Here is a 27,250-nt window from a genome sequence, read left to right on the forward strand (position 1 = left end):
TTGTAGAGAAGAAAAGATTCAGAATTCCTGGACAAGTGGCTTAACTACCCCCAAGTTAATGAAACAATACATTTTATTTATTTTGAGATGAAGAATGAATAAGGGCTACATCAAAGTAATGCATGATATTTGTTCATGTGAAGGACAGGTGGCAAAAGTTAATCCAAAATTCAATACAAACCAACTCTGTGATGTGAAAACAGATAATTCAGTCTTAAATTGTGTTCATCCACTGGCTGTATCCCTGGGAGCTTAACAGTTACACTATCTATTACACTGATTAAAGTCAAATAGTGCATTGCATTCCATCTGAAGCACCATATTCTGTAAAGCACATCATCTAATGAGAATACATAGTAAAATGAAATCAGGTTGGTGATGGATCTAGAGACTCTTCTATGTAAGGGAAACAAAAGGAATCAACAATATTTAATGACCAGAAGTGAGATCAAAAGAGAGAACAGGAAATAGATAATAGGTGAAACTGGCATTATGTGGGTATGAGTGTGCGTGTGTGTGTGGCTACAGATGTCATGACTAGGACTAGTGAGTCAAATTTATGGATAAGTATATTTTCAGCACATAAGGAAAGACTTTCTCACAATGAAAGCTGTCTAGTTCTGGAACAGGTTGCTTTGTAAAGTAATAAACTTGCCCTTGGTGGAAGTGTTCAGAGGGTGGCCGGCCACCCATCTGGGATACAATGTGCAGAATTCCTAAGTAGATAGGTGGGTGGATAAAAGGATACCTGGAGGTTTTTTTTTTTAGAACTCTCAGATTTTAATAAAGGACAGAAGAGCAGAAGAAAAGGCTGTGTCTTATTCCTTGCACACCCAGGGCCCACTAGGGAATGAGGAACATGGTAGGACTTCCATAAATGTTGCACCAAATTGATAACAAATAGAGAAGCTATAAATAGTAGTACAAACAACACACATGAGAAAGAAATGAGTAAGAAATCAATGCAAATAGAAAGTAGATCATTTTATCTAATCAAATGTTTGTTCTGTGTAATGAAAGTTTCATGTAATTCTTAGGCCAAGTGACATTTACCAAGACGCTTGAAGAAATTCTCCTCTTCGTCTCTCCCATTTTCTATTCCACTCCCTGGTCCACCTTCAGAAAGCTTTACAGCACTAGTGAATTTGACCTGAGAAAAAAAAGGACAGTAGTCAGATAACTCAATTCAAAGGAAATTCTTTGTGTTTATACTAACCTTTACCTTGAAAAATAAGTTGTTTAGAATATAAAGGTCACTTCATTTCTTTTGGCTTCCACATCTGGTTAGTTAGTCTGTATAGTTTATTCCGATGTGACAAAAAAGACATCACTTATAACTATAATTTGAAGGAGAGTCTTGGTCAGAGATTGAAAGTAAAATAATCAGGCCCTATGAAAATAATTTAGTGAACAATTGAGATATTCTTAGAGTTTAATTCTGATAAAGTCCAAACTCAAATTTATGAACAAGTCATATTCATCCTTTACAACCAACACCACAACTGAGAATCAGATGAAAGTAAAAGATAGCCAAATAGAAGATTTAAAATCTCTATGAAAGAACCAGTATAAATGAATTTATAATGTGTACTATAACTAAAGTGCAATAACATGTTCTTTTCCTAACACTTAAAATGTGCTTGTTTACAGCAAAGCAAGGAAGCTATGGACCTCACAGACTCTCAAATACTTGGCCAAATTTTAGTAAAAAGAATATGAAGGAGGAATTATAAATATATCTTCTAAATGTCTTATAAGGTTGCTATAATCTTTTTATAATTCCAAAATATTACTTTAAAAAGAGATAGAAGAAAACTGGTTTTAGTGAGATTCAAAGAAGAAAGAGTATAAGCAAATAATTTGTATATAAAGAAATGTAACTCCTATTACATGCTGAAAATTACAGCAACCAGGCCATGAATCAGCCACAGGGAAGACTCTTATCAGAAACGGATTTCACTAAGAATCACGACCTTTTCCAAACTCCATGCTACTACAATGCTTAACAGTAGAAGCACTTAGTGGGAAAAATCATCCTGAGCTTCTTTATCCTTTTCAAAGGGGAGAATGGTTCAGATGGTAGGAAAATTAGGGAAGGAAAATAAATGGTGTGTGTGTGTGTAAAAGAAATCACTATACAACTATGTGTCCTTGGATAGGAGCCTGAGATGTTAGGATTTCATACATGTATTAAAAGTAGCTGAGAATTAATACCTATATACTTCTCTATATCTGCATTACATTTTTATTTATAGTTTTTGTCACTTTTTTCCTTTCTATGACTGCCTCATACTAAGACATCTTAGTTTCCATAGTTCACTTAAGTTTCCAAAACTTACTTACCTTGAAGAGAATTTCTTCAGCTCCTCCTTATTTGGCCCCTCCAGGTGTTAAGAAGTTCTCAGCCCTGACATTTTTCTATCAGCGACTCCAACATTCTCTTATGTAAGTAATGTCCTGTTTACCTTGGAGCTTTGCCTGATGAAAGAGAGGCGGTCCACAGAGCTGATGTCCAGGAGGTCCTCCACACCATCTGCCAGGCCTGAGAGGGAGGATCGTTTCAGCCAGTTTCCTAGTTAATAATTTTTTAAAAATTAGACCATTATAGCATTTTCTCCCAAATGGATTAAACAAAAAAGTTGGCATGTGCCCAACAAGCAATGAAAGTTACATGACTTGATGTAAATAAAAGTGAAAACAAATTGTCTTCGAAATGTACATGCTTTGAATAAAAACATTCAGTGTTGGACTATAAAATTACATGACTAAATCAGAACAAAAAGAACCCAGGCCTCTTGCATGATTAAAACCGTAATCCATACAGTTCTCTTTGACAGCTTTCACATCTTCCGTTAAGTCCTGTTGATTTTACCTCCTAAGTATCTTTCAAATATGTCTACTTCTCTCCACCTACACGGTCACCACACAGCCATTACTTATACCTGGCGTACAAGGGCAGCTTTCTATCTGGTCCCCCATATCCACTCATGCTCCCTCCAATGTGTTTTCCATGCAGTGATCTTTTAGAAAAAAAGTTTACTTTCTCATGTTATCCCCCTGTTCAACATCCCACCTCGGCTCTGTAGGACTGTAGGATGAAGAGCCAAACTGACCTGCAAGCCCCACACGCTCTGGTCCCTATGGCTTCACCATAGTCATGCAGCCACTCGTCTCAGTTCTTCCATGTCCCTCCCTCCTAATACCTCTGCACATTGTACTGCTACCACCTGGAGTGCTCTCCTTCCTCCTTCTCGAAAGTACCCTGCAGATCTTAATATCTCTTCCTTCAGGAAGCCTTCCCTGATTCCTGCCTCTCCTCCCCCTCATTTAGGTTAGGTCTCATCCTTGCATGCTTTTAGGGCACTATATATACTGCCCTCATAAAATTGATAGTTTGGGGACTTCCCTGGTGGCACAGTGGTTAAGAATCGCCTGCCAATGCAGGGGACACAGGTTCGATCCCTGGCCCGGGAAGATCCCACATGCCACAGAGCAACTAAGCCCATGCGCCGCAACCACTAAGCCTGTGCTCTAGGGCCCAGTGCCACAACTACTGAGCCCGCATGCTGCAACTACTGAAGCCCATGCACCTAGAGCCTGTGCTCCACAACAGGAGAAGCCACCGCAGTGAGAAGCCTGAGCACTGCAACGAAGACCCAATGCAACCAAAAAAATTCATAGTTTGCAACTCTATTTAGTTGTATGATTATCTGCTTTAGTGACTGTCACCCCTAATAGATTGTAAATTCAGCAAAGTCAGGCATTGTGAAATTCTGCTCACCATTTAATCCCTGAATCCTAGCACAGTGTTTGCACACCACAGAAGCTCATAGGAAAGGTTTGAGAAATATCTGCTGAAAAAAATGAATGAATGAATGAGTAAATGAAGGAGTCAGCCGAGGCTTTGTGACTTGAAAGCTTTCCCTTTCTCTACCTTCCCATGAGTTGCTCTGTTTTGATTGTGAGTTGGTTTGAGGACATTGCAGGGAATAAGAGAATCCATAAGATAAATACAGACATACTTTTACCTATGGGGAGTTTAAGCTTCTTTCGGAGGGAAATTCTACGTGACCGAGAGCGGGTACGCCGGTCAGAGGTGGTCCCCGAGTGAGCAGTGGTGCATTCTGAAGTGTCCTGCTCAGACTGGCTGCTGGTGTCACTCGCCGCACTCTGGGATTTGAACATCTTACGCCAGAAATCTTTCCGCCCCATGTTGCCCCCTTGCATTTGTTCATCGCTGAAAGCAAGCAGAGGAGAGGGTTAAACGTCTGAACACATGTGAAATTCTCTTAAATTTCTTTCAACCTCCTGCCAATGACACTGTGGCAAATCGTGCAGGATGATCTTTGATGCGCTGGGATTTAGGAAGAGGCAGAGTGGGAGTGGAAGGAAGGAGGTCAAGCTTGACTCTCTGAGCTCTTCTTGAAAATAGCCATGTCTCAGCTGTCAAGTTGAGGAAATCATTTTTTTCAGCCAGGATATAAGACTAAATATTATTGCAGGTAATTGTCTGCGAGTGTGAGTCATAAAAGCTGAAGCACTTACAGTGTCAGTAAATAATTAACTTTTTTTTTTAAGTTCCCTGGGGGGTGTGCAGTACCGTATCTTATTCCTCCCCCCAACCCCAGGACAGTATAATTCTTGGCCCTAAATAAACTCACAAAAATACTTGAACGAATGAATAAATAAAATGCAATCACCACACCCAGGGGATGCATCATCCCACAATTTTTCACTAAGTAATTTTCATAATGCCTGATTATTTAGCTGTCTTAAGTCAAAGAAACTTAAGGTTTAAAAGTAAAAAACGGTTTCCCTGGTGGCGCAGTGGTTGAGAGTCCGCCTGCCGATGCAGGGGACACAGGTTCGTGCCCCGATCTGGGAGGATCCCACATGCCGCAGAGCAGCTGGGCCCGTGAGCCATGGCCGCTGAGCCTGCGCGTCCGGAGCCTGTGCTCCTCTACACGAGAGGCCACAACAGTGAGAGGCCCGCGTACCGCAAGAAAAAAAAAAAAAAAAATTAGCCTGACTCAATAAGACAAATGGGAACATCTCCAAAGGGATTTTTGACTAGGGCATTCCACAAGAGGAAAAAGACAAGTGGCCAATGGTATGCAGAGTTTAATCTCACTAGGAATTTAAAAAAAAAAAAAAAAAAAAAAAAGGCCAGTTGAAATGAGATCCCTATTTTCACTCATTAACTAGGCAAAGATTAAGGTGGGGTGGGCTGGGAGGGGAAGAAAGCAATGATACTATCATACCGCCATGATGAGAGAATGATTCAACTTTTCTAGAGGGTAATTTTGTAAGATGTTATCTAAAGGCCATGTCTATACCCATGACAAAGAACTTCAATTTCCAGGACGTTATACCAAGGAAATGATGGGACAATATACTAAGATGTAGATACAAGAAGGTCAAATGCTCACTGAGGTTTTTGGTTCAATGTTAAAAAATTGGAAATAATCTAAATGTTTACCTCTAGGGAAAGAGCTGAATAAATTATGCAACTTCCATATGATGGCATCCTCTGTAGTCATTAAAATCCTATTTTCAGAAGACTAGTGATATGGGGTATGTTGATGATATATTGCAAAGTTAAAAGGCACTGATAAAATGGATTAAGCAGGATATCACCAGGTTAATAAAAAAGTACACATGTATGTGTCTTTGTGTAAGCTTGTGTGTACACATGCTCAAATATGTACCCAACATAATACACCAAAATTTACTGTGGTTATCTCTAATTGAAGGTATTTAAACATTTTTTTTCTCTATGCTTTTCCGTGTTTTCCACATTGGACAACTTGAAGAACACATATTATTATACTTTAGTAATTTGGAAAGAAAAGGTTATAGAGAATACTCTAGTAACATGTGATGAAATTTTTTGTGGGGGGGGTGGGTAATGATCTGTTTATAAGCTTTGGGGTTAAATCTGGGATCTACCTAAAATTTGACAGTACTGTGCAAAGCAGTCATTTTGAGGGGATATTTACATGGGGATGCAGATTTTTTCTCTCAAAATCTCATTAGAGTACTAAATACCTTTAATTATTATTTTAATTCAGGACATTCTGTTTATCAAATACGGTGTGAATTTAAATCAGTGTTTTAGAATTTGAATTCCTTGTTATTTTTATCAAATGATCACAGTGTTTGAAGCATTTCTTACCTTTGGGGAATGTGCAACACAGTGATGAATATATATGTGATGACTATAATTGATCAGCTTTACAATAAAATGCCACATCAGCGTTGTCCAATGGGTGTGTATCAATCATGAGTTTCAGAGATATGGGCATAAAAAACTGCTTTTAATATTACTCAGTTAATGTGATTTTTATTTAAAAGGGAAAAAGGAGACACAAAGGGCATGAGGGGGGTAGGGGGAAGAGAAAGTTCTCTGTCTTCTGGCAGAGGAGGAGCCATAATCACCCACCCACCTTTCTCCAGTGCTAAACAGAGGACAAGTGGTGTGCTCATCTCCTGGGCCCACTTGGACCAGGGAAAAGTCCCATGTTTGACATTCTATGACATCCCTCCAAGTGGAAATTTTTATGTAGAGGCATATTAATACACGTATCTTCATTCAAGGGAAAGAACAGATGTGCTAAATGCTGAGAAATCAGGTGGTGTTTACAGAACACTACAGAGAAAGAATCTTTTGCAATCTAGAAAACTTAATCACCTATCAAGGTAGACAGTTTTATGTTTAAATCTAGTTTACCTATTAAATCATTCTTATTATTCAGATTAGCTCAATAGTTATTAGTGTTATTTTGGGAAAAGTCCTCTCTCCTTTTTTGGACAGATTCTGTATGTAAGGACCTTTAACTAGTCTTGTGGTTGGTTATTCAGCTACAGACAGACCTTTACCTTTCACATTAATTTTTTTTCCCCTTAGAGCTTATGTTTGGATTTTTACTATGTCTTTAAAGACGTCCTGAAAGGAAAAACTAAACCTCAGTTTTGAGAATGGAAAATAAAGAAGACAAAGGCTAAATGGTAATTGGGCAAGTCCATTGTTTCATTGACTGACTGTCATTTATTCATTCTTAAAATTAAGTGCCTACATGGGCCAAGCCCCGTCTAGGCATTGGGTCTGTAATGGTAAGTAAAAACTCATGTGGTCCCTGCACCCATGGGGTTGATTTACCTTCTCCTTACTTTTCTCCACCCATTTGAGGGGCAGTTTCTAAGATTTTGAAGGCCTACAAAAACTGTGCAGGCTTTTTGTTCCTTAAAGGTTTTGTTTGCTTGTTGTGGATTACCAAGGTCCTATTTCATGATGGTGATTTCCATGACTATAGAGAGGGCATACTATAAAATCTGGAATACCCTGCAGAATTTCTGGAAGGATAATCATTTAATACTAATTCAGGGTTTGGGGAAGTAGAATGGTATACCTAAAATGATCATATTTTAAATACTGATCACACCACTTGTGGGTAAATAGGTCTCAAAAGAAGAATGAATACAAGTGAGCCTTGCATCGAACTAGACTGTATATTTGGTGTCTACAGTAATCCTCACATTTTCTGAGGGCACTATTTTCATGATGCTTTTGATTTTGTTATTATGAAAAGTAGAGATAAACTGATATCAGAGGGCATTGGAAAGGATCTCAGGAGAGAACCAAGGTGAAAAGGAGAAGAGTCGATGTTCTAGCTAACGCTGGACAGGAGAGTAGATTATCTTCCTTATTTTTGGAAAAGCTTCATTGATTACATTGACAGTCGTAAGTGATTTATAAGTGATTTTAAGCAAGAAAGTGGATGCCATCCCCAGCTCACCTAATACACATGCTAGTTTTCAAGATTAATCTGCAGGACTGTGCATGAAAGGCAGAAGTGGGGTAGAGACTGGCAATGGGAAAGGCAGTGAGGGAGGCTTCCTGGAAGCACGAGGTTGGTTATTTGTGATTTGGGCCCGTAGAGATTAGTGGCTTTGGGAGTGAAAAATAAAGGGCAGAAGCAAGGAGAAGTTCAACAGAAATGAAAAACAAACAGCAACTTGGAAAACAGAATTTCTTCCAGTGGGAGGTGCTCAACCCACTCCATAGGAGACAAAACCAATGCTACTTACTGCTCTGGAGTCTGTGAGGGGCGACCGGACATGAAGCTGCGACATTCCTCAGGTGCAGAGGTCACCTGGCCTTTATCCACAATGCTTCCTGCCTCTGACCTATGCAAATGGTACATTCCACCAATCACAACATAGCAGGACACCACCTCCCAATACTTCATATACTTCATAAAGCAAAACACTTTGTTATAGACAACTCAAATGCCCTGCAAACCCTATACCATCATGAGTCTATGTCGGTATGGAATATATCCTCCCATTTGAGTCATGACCTAGCTACCTTATTGCCTAAGGATACCACCATCATTGCAGACAGAGCCATTAACTACTGGCAAGATTTTAAGTTTAGGTATTTCTTTTAATCTTCATAAGTGGCATTTCTTATATAACAGCCATACAATACATTCATATTTATTAGAAGAAAAAATAATTGGGCATTGCTCAGCAATTTGTCTTTTGCCATGTTAAAAATATTACTTGCTGAACAGGATGATACAGTATCAGTAACTGCTTTTCCTTTCTGGATAAGAATGTAAGTTAGCTATAGAAGGGACCAAAACACAGATAACATTTTACCATGTAATTAAGAGCTATGAAGTGTGGTTCAAGTGTATGAAAGTTTGGGATCAACTGAGCTCTGATTCATACAAAGGCAGCATTTATTTGATGGTAAACTCATTCCTTTTCTAATCTGTTGCTGGGCCACCACCAGTGATATCACTTGTACAAAAAATTATAGTTCCCCCATCCCTGTACTGGAGTTACACACCATGTAGGAACCACATGGACAGTACAATAGAAGATTATATTCTACAGACATAGGCAAACCCTCATATTCAGAGAGCTCAAGCTTCCAACCTTTTACCACCTCCAGGCTTATATTCCGGTTCATTTTCCTCCACCTTTTTCCCTGGTGCCAACTTCTCAGCACTATCAAGCAAAGCACTGAGGGCCACTCTCCTGAAGACATTCCCATGAGCCTCTTTGATAAACTGGACCAGCTGACGGATGTCACAATACAGGCCCTGTTTGGAGGCCAGAAAGAAAGTGCAGGGAAAGATAGCTGTGATTGAATAGTATTCACAGAAAGAGGGCTAGAAGGTAATTCCTTGGATTTAGATGAGCATTGGAATCATAAAAAGAAAGCATATTACTACAGTGAAACCAACGGTATCCTGTCCCTCCATTGTTCCTATGGTAACATTACCAAGAACCTTGCCCATCATCCTTAGTATGGAAAAAGATGGTTACCATGCTTCATATTCAGAAAGTTGGCTGTATCATTAGAAAGACATCAATTTACACTTTTAACCACTGGATTCCAAAGCTTTTAATTTTCTCTCTTAATTGTGACTTCTGAAGAGATATGCCTGCAAAAAAAAGGCAATCAGAATTTTGTCTAGACTAGAGATTTCAGACTCTGTTCAGCTTCTCCAAATTTTCTGCATCATTGTGATAAAATATGCTAAGTCCTCTAGATACTTCCAACAGAGCCTGATATTCAAGGATGATCCATTTTGCTTCACAGACTTAACAAATTATATGTATGTTGTAGCCCATCTGAACATGAGCTTGACTATGGACTTAAGATGACACTATTAAAACCAACATATTAGCGATTCAACTTTTAATGCAGGACTTTTATTTTATTTTTAAGGTATTAAGCTTTGCATTCAGCATTTCCCCCACTCTCTTCTCTCTTTAAGAAGGTAGTTACTGGGCTTCCCTGGTGGCGCAGTGGTTGAGTGTCCGCCTGCTGATGCAGGGGACATGGGTTCGTGACCCGGTCCGGGAAGATCCCACATGCCACAGAGCGGCTGGGCCGTGAGCCATGGCCCCTGAGACTGCACGTCCGGAGCCTGTGCTCCGCAATGGGAGAGGCCACAACAGTGAGAGGCCCGCATACCAAAAAAAAAAAAAAAAAAAAAAAAAGAAGGTAGTTACTATATTCTTTGCCTTAGGAAAAGTTCATGCCAAAGAGGAACACAGAAGCCTACAAAACACTTACCTTATAACCCTTTTGGGTTTCAAAATCTAAGACCACTGGGACAATTATGCCTATGATGTTTAGAAAAGCAGAAGGAAGAACTACTAAGGAAAACATAGAATGTCCTTTGGGTCCTGTGGGCAGCAAGGCCCTAGCCTCTCACTCTGCAATTTGGTGGCTCCTCCATGGAAGGCAAGGCCCCAGAAAGCAAGGGTTCCAAACTCACCAGAGAGCCCATCCCTAAGCAGCAGAGAGTACTACGTGAACTAATAGGCATGACTGATGACTGAAACCCACGGAGCCTCACCAGGCATTGGGTCCTACCTAAGATTTGGGGATCTTTGTGCTACTCTGTGAGGTGGGGAGACCCATGAATGACTGAAGTTCAACTTCCAGCCATTCTGGTGGAATGGGGGTCCAAAGCCAAACTTAAGTTGATTTAAATAAAATTAAGAAATATAGTATTTCTTCTATACACGAGTTTGTAGGTTAAGACTTATAAGAGCTTGCATATACTATAATCAACTTGTCAAATTACTTCTTGCCATGACCAAATTGAATGCATGGATGGTACCCAGGTTATTCACAAACTCCGAGAACCTTGCTAGGATGGCTTCAACAATCAGCAAAATTAAATTCCTTTTCATTTGGGGTTTTGTTCTGTTTATCTCAAGTTAAGTGAATACATAGTTTCAGTGGTTTAGAGTAGCTTAAGACCATTTCTTTGATTTAGGTAGATTAGCAGATAGTGTCCATATGTGTAAATGGGCTGATTTCTGCATAGGAGTCATTGTATCTAACAGATTGGTAAGATAGAGAAATGCTTCTTTATTCCTGGGAGAGACCTGAATTCATCTAGTCATATCAGATGTCTCAGTCTTCATCCACATTTTACTATCCCAAACCACAATCTCCTTAGTAGCAATTAAACACTAACCTTTTATAGCCTGGCTCTCTGTACCTGTGGCTTCAGTGGTTTAATTAACAGACTTTTTGAAGAGTAGCTAAAAGATTACAGTGTTCAATAAAAGAAGACAAAACCCATTTCAGCAGCATATTTGCATTAATTTTTAAAGTAAGCATGGTTTCAAACAAAAGCTTGGTATAACTTTCTTTAATATTTCATGAGCCAACACGCTGGGCTCTAGCACCTTCTCTCTGAAGGGCTCTAAGTACCTAGCAACTATCTCAGCAACTACCACAGAACCTCTGAGATGGAAGAGATAAGCCACTTTGCAGGTAGGATAACAAGTAACAGAGGAGGAGAAATGTGTTGCTGAGTTTCTACTGTGAGTTACTGGTGACACTGAGAAAATACATATTTTAACTCTAAAAGTTTTAGATTTCAACTTCTCTTTCTCAAGGCCACGGCATGAGACTGAGAACTCCTGTGGGAAGAAGAGGTGAGCTTCTCACCAGATTCTCAGGGCTGTGCAATTCATGCGTAGTTGAAGCGCAGTGTGTGATGAGGGACTTAAACATGGCGCTGACGATGATGCTTTCCACATTTTGGGCTGTGGATTTGTTGTCCACAGTGGTGAAGTTATTTCCAAACCCAGCCTTGTCTGGAATGCAAAGGCACCAATTAAAGGCAGTGTTTCCATTCAGCTACATAGTTTAAAGAAGTAATGAAGTACTCCAGGAGTTACTGAAGGACTACACAACATACAGAAACAGAGGATTGAGGATACTTCCGGTTTGATCATCTCTATGAGGACTTAAAGATAAACAACTCATAGTCTCCTTCAGAGTCTTTACTATGACGTATTCCATCACTTTGAGAAATGTTTTAATTGATAAATCTTAGCTACAAAAAGAGGATCAACTGTTGACCCTATGAAAGTCTTTTAAACCTAAGTAGTTTTAAAATAGGTGATCACTTAAAAAAATACATGATTTACCAAATGGTCCCTCAGTGGAGACAGACTTAATTTGATTTGGCTTTTTTGGTGGTGAAGAATGCTGGCTTCTCAGTGGAAATTGTTCAGTCTGTGAGAAGCGGAGTGAGGTTGGACTGACCAGGTGAGCCGGCAGGGGGAGGAGAGCGGGGACAGGGCCCTGCAGGGGAATTCATGCCAGCACTGGAAACAGAAAAGATTGCGTCTGGCCAAGAGCTGCACGAGACTTCTAGCAGCTTCTGCTTCCAGAGACTCCATAGCCACATGAATTGGAAAAATCTGCAACTTCCCTTGGATCCACCTCCTTATAACTCATTCACACATGAAATGCCAGTGAACTGAGGGCATCACCCTATGTGGCATTTTATGCCAGTTTTTCACATTTCCATTGACACATTCGGTGGCCTTGCCAGAGTATTCCTCATAGCTTGCGAGCCACCTGTGGACTGTAGGGGCAGGATATGTGCAGCTCCAAGACTGATCAGAAAGGACGTGTGTCTCTGGCTGGCTGATTCATTGTGAGCCACTTTAACTTCTCAAGAATTCCAGGGGGAATTCATCACTTTAAAGTAACAGACTTTATTACCAACCTCTCACTGTCTGTGTCAATGGGCTGCAGATTATCTTTAGATTTTACACTACAGAAAGAAATGTTTTAGTCTATTCTTATAGTTTCTATCTCAAATAGGTTAAAAAAGAGAAAAAAAAAGTTTGTAATCAAGAATTTCTCTTGCAATATCTCACTTCATTGTTTTATAGATTTGTTATGTGCTTGGCTTAAAACAACTTCAATAACATAGATTATTTCAGGGATTCTATAGGGAACAATATTTTCCTTTAATGTGAAAACCAAACAATAAAGCCTGGGGTAAAAACAGAAAAACTGTTTCTAAATCCATCACAAATAAAAGGGGGAGTGGGATGAATTGGGAGGTTGGGATTGACATATATACACGACTATGTATAAAAGAGATAACTAATGAGAACCTACTGTACAGCACAGGGAACTCTACTCAGTGCTCTGTGGTGACCTAACTGGGAAAGAAATCCAAAAAAGAGGGGATATCTGTATACATATATCTGATTCACTTTGCTGTACAGTGGAAATTAATACAACATTGTAAAGCAACTATACTTCAATAAAAATTTAACAGAAAAAAGAAAAAAAGATTATGAAAGCAGGAAAAAAAATAAATCCATCAAATATAGCTCCATTATAAATTAATCAAACACTCTCACACATATACTATATAAATAATAAAAGCCTATACTAAGAAGTTATTTCTTCCCAGGTTCTAATTAAAATGTATATTTTACTCAGTCAGGCTTCATACATCACCTTCATTTTATTACTGTATTTGCATTCAAGTGGTATTGGTGATGTTCATTTATTATGGATGCCATTTGTGTTCACTGGTTGTGCCCTGTAATATAGGTCTCTATACTGGAGTTTTCCTAAAGCCATGAAGCTATAGTTCATGAACCTATCTATAGATCCCTTTGCCCATTCTTTTTAAAATTCAGTATATGTGTATATCAAAATTATGTTACAACTATGTTTAATGTAGTTTTTTTTTTTTTCCTTTCCTATTCTATTTTGTGAAAAAATCACCAAGTACTATGCCTGGCTCATTTCGTATTTGTTGAACTAATGAATATATTCCTTTGTTCCTTGATCCTTGCCTCAGCAGTCATACAACAGAAAGTTACGTGAGAGAGAGGAGTGCCATGAGTAGAGTGTAAGGATAGAGGGGCTACAGGTGAAGATGCCACAGCTTTACCAAATTCCCATCTGCTGAGCTAAGTTGTCCTCAGAAAGCCTCTAAAATGTGTCAAAGATGATGTACAAGCTTCTCGTGTTTATATTTTATTACACACACGATGCACACACAAACAGATATCTTTTCCTCTCCATTCTATCCCTAGAAATTTAGGGTGTCTCTGAAACACTACCTGCTTCACCTCCCAGCGAGTTCTCCTAGAACTCGGCGCAGCTTTACTTACTGTCAGTGACCGGCTCCATACAGAATCCTAGCAAAGCATGCAAGAAGTCCACTACGTTATTGAGAGAGTCCTTGTTCACATAGTCCCTCATGGTTTGTCGGAACTGCATCTTATCTAGCTTGTATAACTTAGTGAGGCAGTTCTGGGCCTGCAAGGAAGGAAGAAAAGTGAAGAAGTCACAAGTACCAGCTTAAGCTAGGGATACCAGTGGTCTGCGACAGAAGCCCCTAAAAGGCAAAAATTTCCATCCATCCCTGCTGGCTGGTGCCCACCAACCCTGCCAGCCCCTCTTGTCTGAGAATGCAGTGGGCAGAGACAGGCTGAGCAGTACTAGGTAGATGACTTTGAGAAGGGCTGTTCCTTAGGAAAAACCCCAAACTAGGAGCTAATGCTGTCCCAGAAAGAGCTCAGTATTTTTGCCAAGATCAAGATTTTAAGATCTCAATGAAAAAACTTAAAGCGTAAAATTTAGGTAGGTGATAGGATTGGTCACCAAGGTTTAGAAAACCTCAAAGGGTTTGTGCCATGGGAAGGAGCAGGACACTCCCATGCTCAGCTGTCTTGAATTTAAGTAGATTTAATGGATGGTGTGAGGGGCTGTAGGAAGTGCTTGTCCAGAGTCCTCTTATATGGCCAGGAGGGAAGGATCTTTGAAACATGAAAGAGGCATAAAATAAAGGCAAGTCTAGTTTGTTGATTTTTGAGTCTGAATGTGGAAGCTTGGTATTTAAATAGAAGTTGGACTTCAGGATATGAAAAGCAATTGACCATTCACTAGGCCCTGCTACTCAAAAATATATTTCTTATGATCCAGCAAATAATTTTGCCATCTAGCAAAGAAAAAGGAAGTAATCCCCACCATCAGAACAAATAAAATCACATCCATTGGCTGGAGAAGGCCACAGACAGAATGAATGAATACTATCTGAAACCCTTAGAGGGCTCCCTAACCCTCTCTTACTATTGAGAGAAAAATCACATTTGTGCAGTGCTTTGCTGTTTAAAATGTGTTTCTTGTTTGTAAGTGCATAACGACATTTGACTTTCACACCTTCTCTGTGATTTGAAGAGTTTCCCTATATTACAGTGGAAGAAACTGAGACTCAAAGAAGTCAAGGACTTTGCCCAAGTTGATACACCAAGTTTCACAGCAGAGCCAAAATTAGAAGCCAGGGTCTTACCTCCTCATAGTGGTTATTTCTCCTATGATATAATAGTCACAAGAATAGTTTAGATAGTGATTGTTGGGGAAAATGTATCTAGATAACACCTACTTTGAAAAAAGATTTAAGATGACCAATAATAGAGATTAGTTGATATCTTGTGGAGAACAAGATCATCATAAAAAAGAAAGTCCTTAACAATGGAATAAAATGGGAAAATGATAAGAGAGAACTCTGGGTTGAGGGGAAAAAGCTAAAGATCAAATGGGAGGGGACTTCCCTGGTGGCACAGTGGTTAAGAATCTGCTTGCCAATGCAGGGGACACGGGTTCAAACCCTGGTCTGGGAAGATTCCACATACCATGGAGCAACTAAGCCCATGCGCCACAACTACTGAGCCTGCGCTCTAGAGCCTGCGAGCCACAACTACTGAGCCTGCACGCCACAACTACTGAAGCCTGTGCGCCTAGAGTCTGTGCTCTGCAACAAGAGAAGCCACCGCAATGAGAAGCCTGTGCACCACAACGAAGAGTAGCCCCTGCTCGCCGCAACTAGAGAAAGCCCTCGGGCAGCAACGAAGACCCAACGCAGACAAAAATAAATAAAATAAATTTAAAAAAAGAAAGAAGGGAGAGGTGGCTGGGTGAGGACAACCTTAAAGGAGGATAGAGAAATTTGGACAATCAGACAGAAGCAAGGAAGTTAGATCCCTGAGAATTAGGACTTATTGGTGGGCCTTAATGGTGGCCCAGAAGAAAATTTGTTACATGACCATTTTGACAAATCAAGGCCCAGAGAAAGATTCTTGGAAAAATCGAGAGGAAAAAGGAAGATTATAAAAGGTTGAAAATTGTAATTAGCAATAGGCATCCTGGTGTGACCTTGTTATAGTCTCTCCATCTGTATCACAAAGTCAGGTGGATTGATTTTTTTTTTCCATTTTTCCTTTACTCGGTCATAGAAGATTGGGAAATTAGGTGTTAACCAGAGGTTACTGGTTGCTAGCTCTAAAGCAAGCTCCTTTTCTTATAAAATAAATGATTCTTGCTATAAAATGAAGTCTGTAAAGTACTTCTTGCTTCTCTGTAAAACACACCAAAAAAGGCATTGTTCCAAATCTGCTCTTTAGAGGCTATTAGGACGTCTGAATGAGTTCAATCAGTTCAAGCAAGAATCAGAATATCAAACCATAAGTATTTTGATTCTGAATGAACATTTTAAACTTCTCCAAGAGATATAAAAAGTGAATTCCCTTTCAATAATTTGGGACCACAAGCTAATGATTAGACTATTCCAGGAAACATGCTGGAATTGCTAGGCACTTTGATGAACATCATTGCAGTACTTATCTGTTTATTAAAAAAATAAAAGTATAGAGGACCTGATCTGGTAGAGGTAAGAAATATCTTTAATATATTAAAAGTTAAGTAACTTCTGACAACCCAATGCCAGAGAAATCTGGAAATATCTAGCTTCTTGAATTAGACATTCCCAGGGAAAATTGCTCAAATTTCTCTCTCGGGGCTTCCCTGGTGGCGCAGTGGTTGAGAGTCCGCCTGCCGATGCAGGGGACACGGGTTCGTGTCCTGGTCCGGGAAGATCCCACATGCCGCAGAGCAGCTGGGCCCGTGAGCCATGGCCGCTGAGCCTGCGCATCCGGAGCCTGTGCTCCACAACGGGAGAGGGCGCAACAGTGTGAGGCCTGCGTACCGCAAAAAAAAAAAAAAAAAAAAATTTCTCTCTCGGACAATGTGTTTACTAAGCATGGACAAGTAAGTGTAATCCCTATAGTGAGTACTGAACTGGGCTACTAGAGAATGGAGGTATTGTCACGTAAATCAACAAAGTTGAGAAGGCAGGTAGAAAACTGGACATCCTGACAGGAAATATTCAGTACTCTTGAGAAAAGAGCACATGGTGATTAAGCAGTAACAACAGCTTCTCAAGTGGTTTCTGATCCAACTAGCCCTACCTTCTCCAATTCTAGAAAGACAGGTTCTGATGTCAAAATGAGTTTATACCTACAACTATAGCATGACACTTCCTTTTATATTTTGATGTTTGATTTCATAGAATTAGTTTTCTGCATGAGTGATGTGGTTTTAGCCTTGAAGGCATTTATTCATACTGTGATAGAATAAAAGTCAAAGATCAAAAATCACATACACATGTGCAGAGATGGGGGCAATGTCAGCTTTCTACTGCCTTATTACTTATTATTTTGATTTCCTAAAATTTGGGGCTTCAAAATCTAGATCTTGGTCAAAGTTTTCAAGTTTCAGAATTTAGAAGTTAATTACTATGAATAAAACTTCCACATGCAAATAATTAATATAATACAACACAATAGAATATAAATGAAAGAGAATGATATACAGATGGATAGATAAGTAGATGATACATTAGGAAAGTAACCCAGCATGCTAAGGCTGTGTGAACATTTCACGACAAAACCTAATACCAAGGAAAAATGGGCTGGCATTAGACTTTGACATGATCCTAAAACTCTGCTAAGATATGCCAAAAGGTTTCCTGGTCTCAAATTTGCATCAACCTCTTATTTTTAAGGGAATATTTTCTTATTATTTCAGTTCAAGAGTATGTATGAGGGCAACTGTTGCAGTTTGGACTTGTTGTGGAGGTGGGTTATTGCTCAAGTCTTAAGTGAAGAGTAGTCATCAGTGGAGGCAAATGAAAATGAGCTGGAATTACATTTCCATGTTCCATTACAGAATTATGCTTTGCAAGCCTGAGCACAGAGTTTCAAGTTTCACACAGTTCAAAGAGATATGATCTCAAATATTTAGTAGTCAAGGTTCATTCTCAAACAAAGCAGCCAGAAAGTGACTGGCTACTTTTGTAGTCCTATTTTGTCCCAATAAGGGCCATTTTCCATATTTAAGAACAACAAACCAAGTCCTAAACTTTGATCCCTTTTTCTAATATAACATATGCTTCCACAGTACCCAGGCAGGTGATTAAAAAGTTATTTGCCACGGACTATCAGAAGCTTGCTAAATGTATTCATCTTTGCAATGTTCTTTCAAACTCTAATTCACATGTTCCAATTATACACTCTTTTGCCAGTTGGGCGTTGGCCTGCCCAGGCAGGAGGCAGAAGTGGTTTTCCCAATTAAACTTTCCTAAGCCCGGGTTTTAGATGTCTTGAGATATCTTGTGGGAATCCTCCCACCTTAAGACAGCATTAATTACCCTTACAAAATAAAGTATTCTTCAGGGAACACTGACCCTCATTGTCAAAGGACTCATTCTTAATTTGGAGGGAGGGAAGAGGAAGAGGAAATGGAATCTACTTAGTTCTCTTACATTCTCCCGGAATACCTGGTGTCTCAGGCGATCCCCAGAGAGCCCTCGGTGTCCTTCTCCGCAACCATAGGCACATCCCAGAGACTTCACTATTTTGATGAGCATGGTTAGAGCAAGCCTATGGTTGCTTACAGGAGTACTTTCATCCTAGTACCCATGAACGAGAAAGAAAGAAGATTCGGTTCATTTAGTCACTAGGATTCTTTTGGTGCTAAGACTCTATTTTATTATTAAACCAAGTTTATATGTTTTGCAGCAAGCCCCTGCAATTTGGGAAATAGAATTGTCAAGGGCTCAACAGGCAAGCTAACTTTTCAAAACTCTAGAACGGACTTACAAGAAAGAAAATGTTTATGCATTCTGAACACCCTCTAGTGCCACAGGATATGAAGGCAGACCTCTTTATTAGAAGACATGCTTTCATATCCTCATTAGACTATCAGAATAACTGTCTAGAGAGAGACAGTGTGGACTCTCAGTGATGAAGGCAAGTAGCTTTTTCCAGAAGGTACCCTCATCAGCAGGCTTCTGTTACTATCACTAAGCAAGGATTATTGCTAACTTTCTGGAACTGATCAAAGTCTGAAACTATGAAATCATGTGGCAATTTCTGACATTTTCAAAGGACTTTTCTAATTTTATACCTTCGCTATATTGTAATATTCATGCACAAGCAAAGAGAGAATATGTAAAAAAAAATTGTAAATATTCAGCATGGTTCTTTGTTTGAGGCTAAATCGGAAGCCCTCCCGAGGTGAACTGTGAGAAGTGTTATCATCCTCTCTCGACTCATTTAATCCTTGTTCTTAGTGAAGAACATAGCTTCCAGAAAAATGAACTTTCTTGAATTATTTCCAAAGAAGCATAAGGAAGCTGTTGCTAAGGAATGAGGCAGATCCCAGCGTGGGAGTGCCATTACCTTCAGGAAGCTCCAACATTCCTCAGTCCTTCTGGCTACTTTCTGCTGTCAGCACAGTCACTGCAGACCTGAGAGTCCAGCTCCCGTTCCTTAATTGCATATGACATTAGGTAAATGAACTAATCCCTCTGTGCTTTAGTTTTCTCACCTGTGAATCGAGGATGCTAATAGCTTCCCTTCCTACTTCATCAGCTTACTGTGCCAAACAAATGAAATAATGAATAAGAATTGCTCTGTAAATTGTGAAGGCCTTTTCCATCTTCATATGCTCAGGTTGATACATAAACTTTGGGGGGCCACCCACGTAGAAAGCATACTCAAATGCAGGGAGGGTGTGAAAGGGATGGGGGTTATCTAGACATCATGTGCTGTTCATTCTGTGATGGGGTAGGCTCTCTGGTCCCCTAATGTTATATAATTGGTCCTCTTTTTCTAACCAAATGCTCATGTAGTGGATGTGGTGCTGGACTCCAGAGATGCCCCCTTCAGAACTGAACATTCATTCTCTGAGCTACTGGGAACATTGATGGATGATAACTCTCAGGTGAGCCCCTCTCCAGGCATTGCCCTTAGCTAAAGAGACCTGCCATGACCCAGGTTATGCTCTCCTCCTGGAAGCAGTCTGCCTCCAATGGCTGGTCAAGAGCATACAGAGTGTGTGTGGGGAGGTGTGTGGAGTAAAGTGGGCTCCCTTACTTCACCCGGGGATTACTTTGAAGAGCCATCCCATCTCTGGAGCTCCCTGTGTGATGGGCTGAAGTCTCTGTTACAACTACATTGCAATTCAACTTCTCTCTCTGGCCCATCCTGCTTCTTTTACACCCCACAGATGTTGATCCTCAGCAGACACCCCAGGAAACCTCCTTTGCATATATCTCCTCGTCTGAGTCTGTTTCTTGCGAACTCTACAGCTCAGATGCTTGTAAATGGAAGACTCAAACATACATACGTACAAACATACACACACACACAGATACATACATTTATTTATTTATACATACATACATACATACATATCAAATTCAGAAACATTTTAAATTCAAATCTTAGTTCCATAACCTTGGGCAAGCTACTTAACCACTCTGTGCCCTACAAAATAGGAATCATAAAAATATGTATTTCACAGAGTTTGTGAGGTAAAACATGGAAAGCACGTAATAATAGCAAAACCAGTGTTAAGTATTATTTCTAGGTGTGGGGCACTGCTATCCATTGGGGGCAACATTGTGCAAATTAGAAAAGGCACTCCTCTGGGTGGATGAATTAGAAAAAGGTGAATCCTCTCAGAAGATGCAGCCCTTGGGTAAACAGCTTGGTGAGCAGAGCTCAGACTGGATTTCAGTCCTGTCTGGACTCCTTAGGCGAGAGCCCTTGTGGAGTACACAGCCTGCACAGCCAAAGGTCACCCTGGGTAAGGGCTGATTTGGAAGACTGACTTACATACATTTAAAAACTATTGATATCATATGATCCTTTAAAGCAAATTCCTAGCTCCAAAAGCTTTTTGTAAATATCTATTTGTATTTTTTTGGACCTTCAGATGTCCTTGGGATTTTGGCTCCTCTAGTAGAAGACATTGAGAAAGTTGTATCCAGCTACAGGCAGAAATCAGGACAGATATTAAATAACATTTCAAGCTCTCAGTACCAGTTAGTGGCAAATACAGAAATAGAAATTAGATCTTCCTTTCTGAATTAATCAATTCCCGCATGCTCCTGGCATTACTAGGTTGCAAAATTAGATAAACCTCCTGATTCCACTGAAAATAACAGATGGGATAGAGGCAGAACAGACCTGTGCGACTCCCAAGTACAATGCATCTGACCTACGGTCAGGTATGATTTTATAAATTCTCTGTACTACAAAGAATATTATTTTGTAGAACTAACTACAAAACATTTGTATCTTTGGTGGCTGTTTTGGAAAACACATTATCTGACTCTGTAAAATCCCATCCTGATCAAGTGATAGTTTTGGTTAAAGTAGCATTTATATTATCAAGTTTCTAGTATGATAGCTAGATTTTAAATAGGCAAGAGACTTGCAGTTCTTTAATAAGGAAGTAGATGAAAACACTACTTGGGGGACTTCCCTGGTAGCGCAGTGGATAAGAATCCGTGCTCCCAATGAAGGGGGCTTGGGTTCAATCCCTGGTTGGGGAACTAGATCCCACATGCATGCTGCAACTAAGAGTTTGTATGCCACAACTAAGGAGCCCATGTGCTACAACTAAGGAGCCCAGGAGCTGCAACTAAGGAGCATGCCTGCCACAACTAAGATCTGGTGCAACCAAATAAATAAATATTAAAAAAAAAACAAAACCCAAAAAAATCCCCACTACTTGGTTGAAATTTTTGAACTAAAAACAGAAACAAAACAGAAACAAAATTCTAATAATGAACTTCAGAGATCCTCATAAACATAACAATCAATTTAGGGAGTATCTAAGTTTTACTGATAAGAGCTTATCAAAATTTCACAACTTTAATTTTTTTCTTTCTATTTTCCCCTGAATATTATGACATAATGACATAGCACTATTCTCTCTTTGAGTGGCCACCTAAATTGACAGGTAAAAAAATTGAAAATTTAAGAATCTCACTGTTTGCTGTGTTTATAAGTTTGGTCCTTATAACTTGTATTTGTTTTCTAATTCCTACATAACTGTTGAATGAATAACTCTTTAGATCTTAGGATTCAATAGCAAATCCCTTGTGATCTATATCATCATTTAGGTAATTTTCTTCTACAGTGAGATCTGAGGATCCTTGGATTGTCCTCAGTGATGTTTGGGAAAGTAAGAAGTTGGGGACCTTAAGTACCAAAAGATTCTATTAGAACTGGAAAACATATACATGATTGAGGCAGGAGAAGAAATCCTAGAGAAAAGCTTAGGTTCAGGAACCTAAGAATATTGGGGCAGGAATAATTAGATGAGTCCACAAATATTGGGAAAAATGAGAGTAGACAATCAGGGAAGAAACAGAGATGATTAAATGCACATTAAACATGCATCAGGTAGGACTGGAAAGAGATGGAGAAAAAAATATAAAAGAGGAAACAGCACTGGAACACTTACTCAGATGTAAAAACCTGATAGCCTACAAGAAAATAGCAATTTATATTCTAGATAATATGTAGGTGGTAGAACTCTGTACAGTGAAATCTTATACTTCTAAACACTTGGCCTGATGTGTAGATTGTCACCTGTTCGAGATTCAAATCTCTTGTTGATTTCAATTCCTTAATAGCATTTTCCAACTAAAACCCCAAATTGAAATCAGCATAAATTATATGAGTTTAAGCTGCTGTAGTTCTTATTTAAAATTCAAATTAAAAGAGAAAACTAATTGTTGACGTTAAGCACTGAGATCATAAATCAGGTGTTGTCAAGTCAAAGGGAATTAAATTCAGGAACAATCAGTAATAAGAAAGCTAAAGACACCTGGAAGTGACACACTGAGACATAAGAGAACCAAGGCTAGTCTTCCAAACTAACACCAAAAAACCAACTAACTAAACAAAAATTTTCCCTTTCTTTCCCTTTAACTGTGATTTAAGTAGGCTACCTAAAAATGTGTTCCTTAAATCAAGAGAAAGAACTTTATTTAAATTTTTTCAGGAAAATTATACTGCTTATTATGGACTAAATGTTTGTGTCTCACCCAAATTCATATGTTGAAGCCCTAACCCCCCAGAGTGATGGCATTTGGAGATGTGGCCTTTGGGAAGTAAATTTTAGGGTTAAATGAGGTCATGAGAGTGGAGTCCTGGTACAATAGGATTAGTGCCCTTATAAGAAGAGACACTGGAGAGCTTGCTCTCTCTTTCTCTGCATTTACATAGAAAAAAGATGTCATGGGAGCACATAGCAAAATGACAGCCACCTACAAGCCAAGAGAAGATGCTTCAGAATGAAATCTACCTTTCTGGCACCTTGATCTTGGACTTCTCAGCGTCCAGAACTGTGAGAAATAAATTTCTGTAGTTTAAGTCACCCAATCTATTGTATTTTGTTTTGGCAGCCTGAGAAGACTAGAATGCCACTCCATTAGGTCAGACCCTGAAAGTTTTGAGAGAGAGACTGTTGTTGGCAGACTGAGAATTATGGCAATGTAGTGTATCTGAGATATTCTCTTGAAGAATTAACATGACCAGGGAATTAGTTCTAACATTGCTTGGATGGCAATGGCTTTTGAATGTAGGATACAATTTCACATAACTGTTTTTATTAATGCCTGCTGAGAACCTAATGAAGAGATTTCTAGACTCACCACTTTCTTGCTCTAGTGACTAGCTGCTATTCTGAGTCAACAAATTGCTGGCAAGCAAGAATTGGAAAGAAATCAGGAACATTTCAAGAGGACACAAAAGGTGGTCCAGTCATACCTTCTCTTGGTTCTTATCGTTCTTCTCATAGGGGCCTCCTCCACCTCCATCACCTCCTCCACCTCCTCCATTACCACCTCTTCCTTCTTCTCCTCCTCCATCTCCAGCTCCACTAACTGAAGGGGCCCCAAATCCACAGGTGGAACTTCCAGATACTCCTTTGAACTGGAACATTCCCTCACTTGGTCTTTTTTCCACAGTCACATTTTCCTTGTTTTCACTCTTCTTTCTGTTCTTTTCTACACAGGGCACCACACCAAGTTGAAGCAAGCATTCCACAATGTTCAGTGCCACATCGCAGATGCGAGAACTGATGTCATGGTTAAGGACAAGATAAACAGCCTTCAGAACCACCTGGGGGAAGACAAAAGTAAACTGAGAGTGATTAAGTTACTTGAATTACCTCTATTACATCTTCCTAAATAGATTTGGTTATTCCATTTAATACATTTCCTTTAGGCTGTTCTATGCACTTAAACATAAATAATTCAGGTAATTTTCAGATGATCTTATTAAGCTGCATTGGGACCTTGTGTATGTGCTTAATATAGAGTACAAATCACCCAAGGAATTAAAAATGTATAAGTGTGTTATCTCACTTAAGGACTCTAAGACTTGCCATAATATAGAGAGTTAATGGAGATAACAAAACATAATGAATTAATGGGAGAGTAATTATTTGTCCAAATGGAAACCTGTTCAACTGATTTTTAAAATCAAAGTGTTTTAATTCCCCGCCAATAATGCTTTCTACCAATAATGGGTGAAGAGAAATGGTTTCCTTAAGCACATAAGAGAGGAACATTTGCACACTCGCAATTGCATCATTATCTACATTCAATTTTAAAAGCAAAAGATTTGCATGCTTAAATTATGTCCTTTTATTGATTTTAATATTTTAAATTATTTGCTGAGCCAGGTTCCCTAATGTGAAATAAGAAATTGTGTGACATATATTTGTAAAATATAACAACCCTTTCATTTGCTAATAACCATAATCAAGACAGGCATTCTTGAGAATGCAGGTTTAAATGTTTTAATGGACTTCTATTCATTTTCTCCTGCTATATTGGTGGTTTATAGTCATGCTGCTTATATAACAAAGGAAACAAACAGAATTTTTTACTTCCATTCTAGGAAAGAAGGACTTAGTGCGTGCACACACACACACACACATATTTACTACATGTATTCAGGATTCACTAATGTTTTTAGATTATAAAAATATTCTGAGATCAGATCAAATCTAATGTAATGCTTAAGAAAAAAAGAAAAGAAAAGGTGCATCTAAGATGGGTGATACACTTGTGAAATTTTTTTAAAAAGGGTAGCTTTTTCAGGGACTTCCCTGGTTGCACAGTGGTTAAGACTCCACACTCCCAATGCAGGGGGCCGGGGTTCGATCCCTAGTCAGGGAACTAGATCCCACATGTATGCCAAAACTAAGGAGGCCATGTGCCTCAACTAAGGAGCTGGCGAGCCACAACTAAGGAGCCTGCCTGCCGCAACTAAGACCCAGCATAACCAAATAAACAAACATATTTTTTAAAAGGGTAGATTTTTCATTTAAAGGCTCAACATTTCTAAGATTTTTTTTTTTTTTGCGGTACGCGGACCTCTCACTGTTGTGGCCTCTCCCGTTGCGGAGCACAGGCTCCGGATGCGCAGGCTCAGCGGCCATGGCTCACGGGCCCAGCCGCTCCACGGCATGTGGGATCTTCCCGGACCAGGGCACAAACCCATGTCCCCTGCATCGGTAGGCGGACTCTCGACCACTGTGCCACCAGGGAAGCCCTCTAAGAATTTATATGCACATTTTATCCAACATTGTAAAAAGTGGGCCAAAGATTCAATATCTTTCAAGCTTCAGTAAGAAAAATTCTTGCTCCTTACAGAAAGATCAAGCATGCCATTCTTGTGGACAAAGTTATTGGTCCCATCAATATGTTCTGTGTCTTCCAAGTAGCTGTAGTTTATGCAGGAGTCTGTGAGGCTTCGAGGCAGGTTTGCACATGCCAGGGGTTCATGTGGCATCTCAGGTATAGGCACCTGGTTGCAGAGCTTCCTCATATGCTCACTGAAAAAGTCTGCATAGCCTACGTTGAATGATGCCAATGTGGTATTGAAGGTTGCAACTGTGATAGTGGAGATCTGGGATCGCACTAAAAAAAGGAAAGCAATGTCTTAGTTTTCCCCATATTAACCTACAACATCATGTTAGACAGTTATACTACTATTTAAATCATGACCATGATCACAGCATTAGCAGATATTTGACTAATAGTCTCAAAGCTATTCTCAACTCCCATGATGTTAAGTCATGTAATATCTGATAAACAATGAAGGCTATAGAAAATGTGAATTCTTAACTGGCTTCCTTGAGACCCAGCCTAGAATTTTTTGTCTAACAGGTGCATTTTACTCACTGTTAGATGACAGACCCTATTGGTATAGTTAAACTAGTTTGGTTGAAGTATTCTCCACAAGTAAATAGCTATTAAAATATCTGGTTTTATCTAGTATATTTAGGTAACAGCAAACAAGAAATATTCTTTTTCTCCTTTGCTTAAGAATAATGGAACATAAATTTGTGGTGGTAACTAAGAGATGTCATCAAATACTTGAAGAGCAGTCCAGGGAAAAGAGGGACTAAATTTATGCTCATAGGTTAAGAGCACAGAATAAGAAACCCCATCTTGGATCCCATCCAGAGACACACATCTGCTCCACATAAAGCACAAAATAGCAGCTGTCTGGAAAGGGAATAGGTGGCCTTGGAAGGCAGGGACTTTCCTCCCACAGAAAGTGGACAAGCCCTTCAGAGGGACATCACAGATGCCCTCAATTTTCTCCAAGCCCTGTAGGTCTATGCTCTTTTGAAAACAACCATGAATGGCTTGCCCTTGCTTTCCCTGAGAGGCATGGTGTTCATAGTGTGCTATCCAATAGCTCTTGCTACTAAGGAAATTTTAAGAATGGCTCACAAGTAAATTATCAAGCAATATAATACATGAATGCAATTTTTCAAAAAGCACACGGAGCCAGATTACAATGAAAATGGAACATGGAGTAAAAACAGGAAACGGAACCTGGACGCCCACCTGCAGCGGCCGCCTCCAACCCACCTTCCTTGACGGTGTTTTCCCCATGGCTGTTGGAGTGGTCCGGCAGGTCGCTCACCAGCGTGTGATGAGAGTGGGAGTGCCTGCCACTCAGGCTCTCCATCTCAGTGGCCGCGTCCGAGCTGCCCCGCCGGGTAAATTTCCCTGAGATGGACAAGAGCACCACAAGAGGGTTTGAAAATCTGAAAGATTCTCTGCCAAGATTTTGTCTGTCCAAAGGACAGCAGTGATAGTGAGGGGATATTAGGCTGTATGTGAGGCAGAGACAACTGACTAGCTTGCCTTGGGAACATTCAGGGTCAAGATGATTGATGACGCTGCCTGTGATAAGGTCAGCCCCAATCTAAGCCAAA

The 27,250-nt window shown here is 39.7% G+C and overlaps 1 protein-coding gene across 3 annotated transcripts in view; it reads right to left on the reverse strand.

The window, feature by feature from the left end:
* UNC80 (unc-80 homolog, NALCN channel complex subunit) overlaps positions 1–27,250 on the reverse strand; it is a 239,604-nt gene that overhangs the window by 168,369 nt on the left and 43,985 nt on the right. Inside the window, exons 11-21 of one of the 3 annotated variants that reach the window (XM_060106372.1) lie at positions 26,901–27,041; positions 25,669–25,937; positions 23,776–24,129; positions 18,483–18,614; positions 13,978–14,125; positions 11,492–11,640; positions 8,947–9,113; positions 8,089–8,187; positions 4,023–4,237; positions 2,466–2,572; positions 1,054–1,150 (exon numbers count right to left, since the gene is read on the reverse strand). In XM_060106372.1, coding sequence (XP_059962355.1) covers positions 1,054–1,150; positions 2,466–2,572; positions 4,023–4,237; positions 8,089–8,187; positions 8,947–9,113; positions 11,492–11,640; positions 13,978–14,125; positions 18,483–18,614; positions 23,776–24,129; positions 25,669–25,937; positions 26,901–27,041 — 1,878 coding nt within the window. Of the gene's footprint in view, positions 1–1,053; positions 1,151–2,465; positions 2,573–4,022; positions 4,238–8,088; positions 8,188–8,946; positions 9,114–11,491; positions 11,641–13,977; positions 14,126–18,467; positions 18,615–23,775; positions 24,130–25,668; positions 25,938–26,900; positions 27,042–27,250 lie in introns of all 3 variants that reach the window. The other 2 variants (XM_060106370.1, XM_060106371.1) reach the window with 2 other exon arrangements.

Source organism: Mesoplodon densirostris, chromosome 8, assembly GCF_025265405.1.
Source record: "Mesoplodon densirostris isolate mMesDen1 chromosome 8, mMesDen1 primary haplotype, whole genome shotgun sequence".
Taxonomy (NCBI): domain Eukaryota; kingdom Metazoa; phylum Chordata; class Mammalia; order Artiodactyla; family Ziphiidae; genus Mesoplodon; species Mesoplodon densirostris.